Source organism: Coregonus lavaretus (genome assembly GCF_964263955.1).
Source record: "Coregonus lavaretus genome assembly, chromosome: 24".
In the NCBI taxonomy this organism is placed as follows: domain Eukaryota; kingdom Metazoa; phylum Chordata; class Actinopteri; order Salmoniformes; family Salmonidae; genus Coregonus; species Coregonus lavaretus.
The window spans coordinates 18,972,534-18,985,084 of record NC_140011.1 but is presented as its reverse complement, the minus strand read 5'-3'; the positions used below and the strand labels follow the sequence as shown (position 1 = coordinate 18,985,084).

The 12,551-nt window shown below is 43.6% G+C and overlaps 1 protein-coding gene across 1 annotated transcript; it reads right to left on the bottom strand.

Annotated features, from left to right (window-relative positions):
- Positions 1 to 7,319: 7,319 nt before the first annotated feature.
- On the bottom strand, positions 7,320 to 12,272 carry LOC311100114 (vacuolar protein sorting-associated protein 29). The gene is made up of 4 exons (XM_084140869.1): positions 12,200 to 12,272; positions 8,502 to 8,693; positions 8,140 to 8,375; positions 7,320 to 8,008 (listed from the first exon to the last, which is right to left on the bottom strand). Exons 1-4 carry the CDS (start codon positions 12,200 to 12,202, stop codon positions 7,891 to 7,893), a joined length of 549 nt encoding a protein of 182 aa, XP_083996995.1. The 5' UTR covers positions 12,203 to 12,272; the 3' UTR covers positions 7,320 to 7,890.
- Between the last annotated feature and the right edge of the window lie 279 nt (positions 12,273 to 12,551).

The following is a 12,551-nucleotide window of genomic DNA, read 5'->3' as shown; positions in this document are numbered from 1 at the left end:
GCAGAATAAATTAAACCACACATTTGTTTCATTACAAAACCGGAGAGCAACATCTGTCAGGTGAATTCCACAAAATACACTGCTCAAAAAAATAAAGGGAACACTAAAATAACACATCCTAGATCTGAATGAATGAAATAATCTTATTAAATACTTTTTCTTTACATAGTTGAATGTGCTGACAACAAACTCACACAACAATTATCAATGGAAATCAAATTTATCAACCCATGGAGGTCTGGATTTGGAGTCACCCTCAAAATTAAAGTGGAAAACCACTCTACAGGCTGATCCAACTTTGATGTAATGTCCTTAAAACAAGTCAAAATGAGGCTCAGTAGTGTGTGTGGCCTCCACGTGCCTGTATGACCTCCCTACAACGCCTGGGCATGCTCCTGATGAGGTGGCGGATGGTCTCCTGAGGGATCTCCTCCCAGACCTGGACTAAAGCATCCGCCAACTCCTGGACAGTCTGTGGTGCAACGTGGCGTTGGTGGATGGAGCGAGACATGATGTCCCAGATGTACTCAATTGGATTCAGGTCTGGGGAACGGGCGGTCCATAGCATCAATGCCTTCCTCTTGCAGGAACTGCTGACACACTCCAGCCACATGAGGTCTAGCATTGTCTTGCATTAGGAGGAACCCAGGGCCAACCGCACCAGCATATGGTCTCACAAGGGGTCTGAGGATCTCATCTCGGTACCTAATGGCAGTCAGGCTACCTCTGGCGAGCACATGGAGGGCTGTGCAGCCCCCCAAAGAAATGCCACCCCACACCATGACTGACCCACCGCCAAACCGGTCATGCTGGAGGATGTTGCAGGCAGCAGAACGTTCTCCACGGCGTCTCCAGACTCTGTCACGTCTGTCACATGTGCTCAGTGTGAACCCGCTTTCATCTGTGAAGAGCACAGGGCGTCAGTGGCGAATTTGCCAATCTTGGTGTTCTCTGGCAAATGCCAAACGTCCTGCACGGTGTGGGGCTGTAAGCACAACCCCCACCTGTGGACGTCGGGCCCTCATACCACCCTTATGGAGTCTGTTTCTGACCGTTTGAGCAGACATATGCACATTTGTGGCCTGCTGGAGGTAATTTTGCAGGGCTCTGGCAGGGCTCTTCCTGCTCCTCCTTGCACAAAGGCGGAGGTAGCGGTCCTGCTGCTGGGTTGTTGCCCTCCTACGGCCTCCTCCACGTCTCCTGATGTACTGGCCTGTCTCCTGGTAGCGCCTCCATGCTCTGGACACTACGCTGACAGACACAGCAAACCTTCTTCCCACATCTCGCATTGATGTGCTATCCTGGATGAGCTGCACTACCTGAGCCACTTGTGTGGGTTGTAGACTCCGTCTCATGCTACCACTAGAGTGAAAGCACCGCCAGCATTCAAAAGTGACCAAAACATCAGCCAGGAAGCATAGGAACTGAGAAGTGGTCTGTGGTCACCACCTGCAAAACCAGTCCTTTATTGGGGGTGTCTTGCTAATTGGCTATAATTTCCACCTGTTGTCTATTCCATTTGCACAACAGCATGTGAAATTTATTGTCAATCAGTGTTGCTTCCTAAGTGGACAGTTTGATTTCACAGAAGTGTGATTGACTTGGAGTTACATTGTGTTGTTTAAGTGTTCCCTTTATTTTTTTGAGCAGTGTATATTGCATGAAACAAACAGTTACATGACCTACAGCATGGTCAAGCAAGGAAATGTTTCTGACATTTTTGGACTACTAAACAACTATTGATTTAGAACCACAGAGAGTTACCGCAAGTCGCAAAGAAAACAGGAGCTGCCTCCACTACTCCAGCACCATTTGAACTTTTCAACATCATCTAATCACCTATGCTTAGTCTAATACAGTGACAACTAAAAGATACCAAAAAAACAATTTAGTCCAATCAACGTAGGCTAAATATGATGTGGCTGTTCATGAGACTGATTTCTGTGTGTGTGTGTGTGCAAGTAGAAAAAACCATGTTGACTCATCCTACTTGTAGAGAAACGCCAATGCCATCCTCCTCTTTACTGTTACCTAAACGGTCTATGACTCTTTCATACAGTACGCACTTTTCGTTTTTGTTGTTCTAGGCTACCTGGCTAAAATACTTGCTTGCTAGCCTAACTTCTTTTCATGGGCAATGATACGCCAGGCCAGCTAGTTAACATTAGCATACTACATCTAGCTACATGTTGAACTTCCATCCACAATGTATGAATTTATGGTTGGATCAGAATCGCCATTATAATCATTGGCCAGTACGGATAATTAAGTAAAACCACAAGTCCAAATCCCTGTCTCCATCCATGGCTAATTTAGAAAAGTGCCAATTTTAGCTAGCTAGCTAGGCACCGGAGGACAACAACACAACGAGATGCAACAATTCAAGTTTTTTTCTGTCAATAATGACATTTTGCTTGTGATGTGATTGGTCTGAAGCCAAATCCAAACTGGCTTCCCTTGACACTTTTCTTTGGTGCACCAGGACCATTGAAAGCTGGCTCACTCAGTTTAGCTCAACGCTGATTGGCTATTATTTCATAAAAACATTTAGCAAGGGAAGCAAAATGCTCGCTGGCTTACCTTGCATTCAATGCTATGGATGGCAACAATGTCATACTCTTTTTGACCAGACAGCATCAGATAGATATGCTACACATACTGAGACAGAGGGGAGCTGTTTCGTTTGCTCGGATGCTTTCTCCGGTGAGATACATTCAGCCTCTTGCAAATTGTAGGACATTTATGAAACACAGAGAGACAAAATATACATTATTTTGTATGGTTTTTTTCTTAGTAAATTTTTTGGGGAAGCCCTTGGCATCCATGAATACACACCACTGGCTAGCCCCCCTTCGCCAAGCAGGAGTCAGGGTCCTGAACTACTTAGAGGATTGGCTAATATGTGCTGGTACAACATACACAATCTATGTCCCAGAAGAGACTAACACAAAAAGCTGACAATTTCAATGAGTTGCTGGAGATGGTGGTACCTAGCACTTCAACCCCCAAATGGAGTTCTCCTAGGTACAGTTCACAACCAGGTGACATTGACCACAGACACCTCCCTATAGGGATGGGGAGCAGTCTTGAACCAGTCAGGGGTCCATGGTGTTTGGTCAGCACCATGGACAACAGCTCACATCAACGTACTGGAGCTCAAGGCGGTTCACCTTGCACTCCGGCACTTCCTCCCAGTACTGAGAGAACAACATGTACTGATACGGACAGACAACACACATCAACCCCCAGGGCGGACTGAGGTCAATGGCACTGCACCAGGGAGCAAGGGAACTACTGCTTTGGGCAAACAGACACCTTACATCCCTCAGAGCAATACACCTGCCGGGGGTGGAGAATCAGGCAGCAGACCTTCTCTCTAGAGGAGGCCCTCTTCCTTCAGACTGGAGGATACATCCCACAGTAGTGTAGATGATCTGGGCACGATTCGGAAGGGCCATCGCCGATCTGTGTGCATCACAAGACTCAACCCATTGTCCTATGTAGTTCTCCATAAAGGGTCCAGCAGGCCCACTAGGGGTTGATGCGCTATCACACAGATGGCCAAGGGGGCTGCTGTATGCGTTTTCACCAATTCCCTTGCTCCCTCAGGTCTTGAGGAAGATCAGTCTCGAGAGCGCGTCAGTTCTACTTGTTGCTCCACATTGGCCACAGCATCCCTGGTTATCAGACCTTGTACCACTGACAACCTCCCAAGGCTCCTTCAATACCCTCATGAGAGTTAAATGTTGTCCTACAATCACTTATGAGTCCACCGTTTGAGCCTGTCTTCAATTGAGCTAATTAAACTCTCAGTCAAGACTGCCTTTCTATTGGCTAGTGTTTCAGCCAAGCCTGTTGGAGAATTACATTAACTTTCTACCTATCCTTCATGCCTCCCTTTAGCAGAAGATGGATCTAAGGCAGTGCTTCGGCCAAATCTAATTACCTAAGGTACTTTCATCATCACATGCTAGCCAGCCCTTAATCATAGCAGCATTTCACCCGCCTCCCCATTCCTCACAGGAGAGTCATGAGTTGCATACACTTTGCCCGGTTAGGGCATTGAGTGCTTATTTTGCTGCAACAAGAACTGTTCGTCAAACAGAACAGCCTTTTGTGTGTTATGAGGAGAACACCAAAGAACGCGCTGTCTCGAAGCAGAGACTGGCACATTGAATTACCAATGCAGTGTCAGAATCATAAGCTGCAGCAGGTAGACCAACTCCAGACAGCGTGATAGCACACTCCACCAGGGGCATGGCCACTTCATGGGCCCTGTTCAGAGGGGCCTCCCTGGACTCTATCTGTGCTGCTGTAAGTTGGACAACACCCATGACTTTCATGAGGTACTACAGACTCAATGTAATGTCCGCACCATCAGTGGGGTCTGTGGTTCTGGACACGTCACGCTCTCTCAACCCAGATAAGTGAGCGTACCATGAACCTTGTACATACTTATTTATCAATCATCAGTGAGATGGATGTTCTATACAGAGGCCTTCCACTCTTGCACAGAGCCCTGACCTCAACCCCATCGAACACCTTTGGAATGAATTGCAATGCCGACTGCGGGCCTAGTTGCCCGACATCAGTGCCCGACCTCACTAATGCTCTTGTGGCTGAATGGAAGCAAGTCCCCGCAGCAATGTTCCAGCATCTAGTGGAAAGCCTTACCAGAAGAGTGGAGGCTGTTATTGCAGCAAAGGGGGGCCCAACTCCATATTAATGCCCATGATTTTGGAATGAGATGTTTGACAAGCAGGTGTCCACACATTTTGGTCTTGTAGTGTATCTGTGACCAACAGATGCATATCTGTATTCCCAGTCATGTGAAATCCATAGATTAGTGCCTAATGAATTTATTTAAAGTGACTGATTTCCTTATATGAACTGTAACTCAGTAAAATGTTTGAAATTGTTGCATGTTGCGTTTATATTTTTGTTCGGTATAGTAATAAGGAAAATCTTTATCAAAATCTCTCAAATACAACTAAATGAATGGTGTTCCCTGCTTAAATAAAGGTTAAATAAAATTGGCTGTTCCATAAGGTGTATTTTTACCAGTTTTTTAAAAATCTGATTCTACTGCTTGCATCAGTTACCTGATGTGGAATAGAGTTCCATGTAGTCATGGCTCTATGTAGTACTGTGCGCCTCCCATAGTCTGTTCTGGACTTGGGGATTGTGAAGAGACCTCTGGTGGCATGTCTTGTGGGGTATGCATGGGTGTCCGAGCTGTGGGCTAGTAGTTTAAACAGACAGCTCGGTACATTCAGATTGTCAATCCAGGGTTACTCCAAGCAGTTTAGTCACCTCAACTTGCTCAATTTCCACATTATTCATTACGAGATTTAGTTGAGGTTTAGGGTTTAGTGAATGATTTGTCCCAAATACAATGCTTTTAGTTTTGGAAATATTTAGGACTATCTTATTCCTTGCCACCCATTCTGAAACTAACTGCAGCTCTTTGTTAAGTGTTGCATTCTTTTCAGTTGCTGTAGTAGCTGACGTGTATAGTGTTGAGTCATCTGCGTACATAGACACACTGGCTTTACTCAAAGCCAGTGGCATGTCGTTAGTAAGGATTGAAAAAAGTAAGGGGCCTAAACAGCTACCCTGGGGAATTCCTGATTCTACCGGGATTATGTTGGAGAGGCTTCCATTAAAGAACACCCTCTGTGTTCTGTTAGACAAGTAACTCTTTATCCACAATATAGCAGGGGGTGTAAAGCCATAACACATATGTTTTCCCAGCAGGGGGATGCAAATAGTCTGGGTAGCCATTCGATTAGATGTTCAGGAGTCTTATGGCTTGGGGGTAGAAGCTGTTTAGAAGCCTCTTGGACCTAGACTTGGCAATCCAGTACTGCTTGCCGTGTGGTAGCAGAGAGAACAGTATATGACTAGGGTGACTGGAGTCTTTGACAATTTTTAGGGCCTTCCTCTGACACCGCCTGGTGTAGAGGTCCTGGATAGCAGGAAGCTTGGCCCCAGTGATGTACTGGGCTGTACGCACTACCCTCTGTAGTGCCTTGCGGTCGGAGGCCGAGCAGTTGCCATACCAGGCAGTGATGCAACCAGTCAGGATGCTCTCGATGGTGCAGCTGTAGAATTTTTGAGGATCTGAGGAACCATGCCAAATCTTTTCAGTCTCCTTAGGGGGAATAGGTTTTGTCATGCCCTCTTCACGACTGTCTTGGTGTGCTTGGACCATGTTAGTTTGTTGGTGATGTGGACACCAAGGAACTTGAAGCTCTCAACCTGCTCCACTACAGCCCTGTCAATGAGAATGGGGGCGTGCTCGGTCCTCTTCTTTTTCCTGTAGTCCACAATCATCTCCTTTGTCTTGATCACGTTGAGGGAGAGGTTGTTGTCCTGGCAACACACGGCCAGGTCTCTGACCTCCTTCCTATAGGCTGTCTCGTCGTTGTCTGTGATCAGGCCTACCACTGTTGTGTCATCGGCAAACTTAATAATGGTGTTGGAGTCGTGCCTGGCCATGCTGTGCTTGTTGAATGTCCTTCCTTATATAGACACATCCTACAAGGTTGGGGGACAGTGAAGTACTACAAAGAAGATGCCATTTAAGATTTGTGGTCATGCCTGTTTGAGGGATAAGAAGAAGTGCTCAGCAGATTCTCATGTTTATATTTGTAGGCTCTGTAACGAACAAGGACCTAGTCCTAGATGTGTATCCAGAGGTTGGATCGACACCCATGTTAAGTCATGAGACGAATGAAAATCATTCCAAAATTCTCAGCAGGACCAAGCCTCGAGTGCCTCGTGGACCCAAGCGCGCAAGTACAGGACATTATGGGAAAACCATTCTACCAAAAATGCCCAAACGACAAATGAGGTGAAGGGATTTTACTTTTTATGAGTCAGATGTCAAAAACTGTACCTGTCTCTTAATTTTTTTTGCCTGTGGTTAATCCTACAGGACATCACCAGTTTCCTCTGTGTCAAAAGACAGGAAATAAATAAAAAACAGAAGACAAAAGTCTCCCAACCCCCCTCCCCCCAAAGAAAGAGGTATGTTTAAAAGCGCTCAGGGCAGTTATTGAAGCTTTAGTATTGCACAATTTTTTGTTATAACCTAAAATATTTCATGCTGGTGCCTTTGTCATCAGGGTTCAACAAGTGGTTAGATGACCTGGAGTTAGAGGAGATGGCTGAAGACTCTGAGTGAATGCATGAGCTCACTGTTTATGGGAGAGGAAGACGACTTATTCTCTAACTTATCGGATATATGTCAGCAACGCTCATTTGTTGTCACAGTGTATAGGTGTTAGTCTTACAATTTAATAACAACAAGTGGCTGAAAGTGAAATAGGATTTTTATTGTGGGGGAAATGAGTGAGAAGGCCCACTACACGAAAATAAAGGCAATGGAGTTACACGTACTTACAGGACATTTTACATGACAATACGTAAAATAAAAAAAGTGGCACCAAATATTTATTTTAATGACATTATGCAAACTCATGTGACCTTATTGCATTCTCTACAGACACCAGATGGTGGGTCGAACACAAGCAAATGCTGATGAAATATAAACGATATTATACATTTCCTTGTGAGCAAACAGTTATGGTACAGCATTAGCATTGTGGTGACCAGTGCTTGACTTGGACTGAAATAGGTTCCAGTACTCATTTTGGGTGCTGGTACTGTTTATATTTAGGTGCAGTAGCTCCACAATACTTTGGAGCTAATATTCTATAAGAGGAACAGGAGCTCAAGTAGCAGAACATTTGAGGTGCCGGTACTCAGCTCCGGTGAGCTCCTGCCCAAGTCAAGCACTGGTGGTGACGTAGTTGGAGCTGCAGGTAGAAAGGAATGAAATGATACACCTGGTGAATGACAGAAACCCCTACTTCAGCCCTGGTTTTAGGATTTCTTGTACTCAATCCTCTCCACTTTGACATCATCTCCGATGAGCTGGTAGACGTACGTCACCACTGTGGATGCTTGGATGTCCATCAATACAAAGGATGGGATGATGTTGCTGAGGAGAAACCAAACAAAAGAGAGGAATGCTTATCAGTAAAATGCTAGCAGTTAGCAACTTACCAAGTCACCTGCTAAATGACCCAATAAATATGTGAACAGCTTAATCTGTAAAAATGTCGCCATTACCTTTCCAGTGCGTTGTAGGCTCCAGTTGCTGAGCCGGGGTTGATGTAGAACTTGTTCTCGTTTTCGAAGGCCTCAAACTTGTGCGTGTGTCCAGAGATGAGGATGTCGACGTCAAGCTGCCTCTGCAGCAGGGCCAGGCTTGCCATGTCCCCCCAGGGGATCACCTGGTGCCCATGGATCAGGCCAATCTTAAACTGACCCACCGTTACCACCTTCTGCTCAGGGTAGTTCAGGTTCTGTAGGGCAGAGAAGGCAGAAAACACACTACAGTTCATCCACTGTTCTAACCCATTAAAGGATTACCTATACGTTTAAAGATAATGAATCATGTAATAAAGCAGAAGGGAAGCAGATATAAAAACCTCATCAAAATCTCCCCTGACGATGTGTACATCCCCAGCCAGGGTCTTCAGGTAGTCATAGCTCTCCTTGGTGCAAAGGTTGCCTGTACAGAGGATGTGCTGGATTTTGCCTGGCACCAGCAGCTTCTTGAACTTGGCTGGTAGGGTGTTGCATCGGTGGGGGATGTGCAGGTCACCTAACACCAGGACCAACTGGCATCAAACAGTGGATGGAGAGTTATGTTAGCAACAGTTACAGGAGGGGGCTCAGTCATACTTACGAAATGTAGGCTGTCAATTAGGAGGGTGTCATCAAGTTGGGAGTCTATACCATTTCAGCTCATTCAACTCAGGAAAATAATTGAAATTCAACATGTGACTTGCACATTTTCAACAAGTCTGTTGTATTGAATTTCAATTCATCGTAAAAAATACCACAACATTGGTCGTTGAGTTGGATGATCACTTTTTTATTTATTTTTATTTTACTATAGTTGTATGTTCTCTTAAGTATATCAATACTCTATGGTAATTAGCACTGGAAGAGAAGATTGTGTTTTGCCAATTTGGTCAAGGACTAAAGCTTCTTGTCCACTTCTGGAGAATTAGGCTATCCCCACGTATAGATCAGTTTGTCTGACCCGCAACTAATCAAAATAAGCCTTGTTTCAGACAAACAAGAAAAGTTTATTGAATTTTCCACACCACAATCAGACATCAGAAAAGTAATCCTACGTCACAAGGGTCAGTGCATCCAAAGTCCATGATCACAGACTGTAGCTAGGTTTCATTCCAATTGTTGAAATTGTACCGAAATGTCCTGTTTTCATCACAGCTGTCGTGATTTAAAAAAAAAATACAGTATGACTTTACACACATAAAAACTGAATGGAAACGTGGTTACTAGCTAGGTTTCCATCCAATTGGCGACAGATTTTCACGCGAATATTCTAAAATCCACATAAAGAAAATAATGCTAATTTTTCCACCAGTGGTGTGTTTCCAACAAACAGATTTGTTGCGGATCAAATTCAGTGTGATGACGTAGTGCACACAAATTGCACTTTTTCGCTAAAGTTTTAATGTACCGAATAAAATGTACAGATTGTTTTGTCACAAAAACTGTTGTGTTAAATAGCAAAAGTGCCTCCTCTGGTTTTAGCACATGCGCTCTAGCCAACAGCTCGCAGATACAGTGTGGGTAGGATAGCCTACATGATGACATTATTATGTAGGCTATTATTAAGGAGCATCAAGCTCATCACTGTGCACTTTCACCACCCTGTGAAGTTCATGATCATTTATTTTAATCTGTAGCCTAATAAACTGCATGGTTTCCCAAGTCGTGGTGGGAGGACCACACCATATCATCGCGTGACTCCAAGTTTACTTCGATATGATGGATTCCAACACCATTTCTTGCATTCATTAATTTTACTGACACAAAAAGTTCCCACCATGTCATATGAACAAATTATCTGTCGGCATTTATAAAATTGTACTGCAACTTCCTGTTTCCATCGCATCTGTTGTGATTTTTTAATAGAGTACCACAGTAGGAGTCATAATACCCATAAAACCTAGCGGTCAAACAGGGAAATGCTTCCAAACGTTTTTCCACTATTCATTTTTCCCCATAGGGGATTTTAGAAACACTCAAAATAAGGGATGTGTTTCATGTAGGCTTACCCTGGCATGACATTCTGATAACCATGTGCATTTCTCTAGGACAAGGTGATTTATCATTATATTCGCCTGTAGTTATATATTAGCAACTCAATATTAGGAAGGTGTACTTAATGTTTTGTACACTCAGTACAAATAGGCGTAATCTAGAGCCAAGCGTGTTCATTTTTAATCCGAGGGTATCCTGCTATTGACACACTTGTTGAATTATGCAACAGAACGTGACAACAACATTAATTAATTAATGAGGCAGTCTAGACAGCACAGGTGAGTGCAGGTAGGCCTAGACAGAGCAAGTTGTTTGTTGGTAGAGCATGGCGCTTGCAACGCCAGGGTTGTGGGTTCGATTCCCACGGGGGGCCAGTATGAAAAATATATGCACTCACTAACTGTAAGTCGCTCTGGATAAGAGTGTCTGCTAAATGACTAAAAATGTAAATGTAAAATGTTTCAGCACTGTCCCACTACTTTGTTAATTTGTTAATATATGCACATACACCCAGTGTCTTTATGCAAATGAGGCAGATCTAATTTTCTTTATTTTAACACAAAACATTTTTTTATTACCTAATACCATTAAACAATTTATATTTGAGTGCATTCTATGAATAAAAAAAGTGAAATCTGACAATCCCTCTGAACGCCATTCATTATTTGTCCGTGCCAGTAGAACTGTAGTGTGCTATAATTGTCAATATCTGATGGATTTTAAAAATTCTAAACGTTTGTAGTATCTTTATAATTTGTCCATCTGTTGCATTTATTAGAATTGTTTTAAAACCTTTAACAATTTTGATGACAGTTGCTACTTTACTTGCATAAAAACTGTGGATGGAAACGTGGTTACTGATAAAAAAACATAGAATTGCTCAATATCCTCACCTGAATGCATGGCAGCATTCTATGTGTGTGTTAGTGTGGATGAATGCAGTAAATTAAGATGCATTTGCTATTAGGGCATCATTATAAGACTAACCTGCAGAGCATAGTGAGGTGTGGAGTGTTTATTATCACAGGCACCCCCCATTAGTCTGCAAAACAAGCCTCCAGAACAGGTAGAACAGGCAGAGGACAAGGTCCAACACAGAGAGCGGTGCACTTACCCGGTGACCAGCCTGAATACAACGCAGAGGTTCATTGGAGACAGGGAGTGGTGGGCAGGGAGTGGTGGGAGGGTGGGCAGGGAGTGGTGGGCAGGGAGTGGTGGGAGGGTGGGCAGGGAGTGGTGGGTGTAAGGGGTGGGAAGCAGGATGTGTGTAGAGAGATTGACATGAAACATGGTCAAAGATTGGAAAGTAATAAAAAGAGTTAAAACTGAAATTATAAATTTAAAGTGGATGAATAAAGTAATGAAACATTCCAAACAAATAAGAAGTGTTAGCAAGGTGACAATAGTAAATAGCCTTAATTGTTAGTGGGTTGCAGGTTATATCAAAACTAAAGAGTGTGAGTGATGAAGAAGTGCCCCTACCTAGCACTAACGTTAGATTGGTGCACTTACACAAAATGTCAACAAAGGTCCATAAAGTTTAAATCTACATAAAATACAAAAAATCTAATTACTGAATTTATATACGTAGATAGCTGCAATGTGTAAAGCTTGAGAAAGGACGTGGTGTGGTAGCTAAACAACCTGCTACCTAGCATTGCTGACTAGTTAGCTACTTACTGTGTCTGTAGCTTGCTAACAATTTCAGATGGAAATGAACTACCGTTAGCTAGCTACTCGAGCAAGCTCAATCTCATCACACAGATCGCAAAAATGAACAAATAATGACAAACTTAAAGTACAACCGAATACACATGGAAAGTGTGTTATGAGGTACGTTGCTTATTCAGATCAACCTTTTCTGCTGTCATGTGATCGTTTATCTATCTCGAGCTAGCTAGCAGACCAACAGGCTTTATATACCGGGATCTAGAGGTAGATTGTACGCTAACAAGGAAACTAGTGCCTCCGTCTACATACAAGCAAAGTTCACGAAACACAAATAAGTCTAGAAATCTTATATTTTCTGTCTTTTCAGACTTACCATCTTCTATTTTGCTGGATCTGCTAGGCTTCAGGAGGCAGCTACGCACGAAAACGTGATGACGCAGGCAGTGACGGAGTCATGCAATCAGCCAATGAATGCCGAGCAATCCTACGGATTCCAATGTAGGACACGCTCACATGTAAGCGAAGTGGAATCTAGCTCTTAAACTCTAGGCGACATTCTACCTTCTCTAGTGTCAAGCGTTTATCTTTACCCACGACTTGCTCATGTGAGCTACAATCCCGACGCTGTGTTTTAACATTGAGAAACGTCAATAATCATCGCATGCAATACGGCTTTCGAAACATATGGAGCTTATCCTTCAACAGCGAGAAAGAATCCTTTAAAT

Bases quoted from the DNA above. Each gene is read 5' to 3' on its own strand.
- LOC311100114 (XM_084140869.1), bottom strand. The intron at 8,376-8,501 runs GTTTTTATATCT...TCTGCCCTACAG, and splicing joins TCAGGGGAGATTTTGATGAG to AACCTGAACTACCCTGAGCA. The intron at 8,009-8,139 runs GTAATGGCGACA...GTTTCTCCTCAG, and splicing joins GCCTACAACGCACTGGAAAG to CAACATCATCCCATCCTTTG.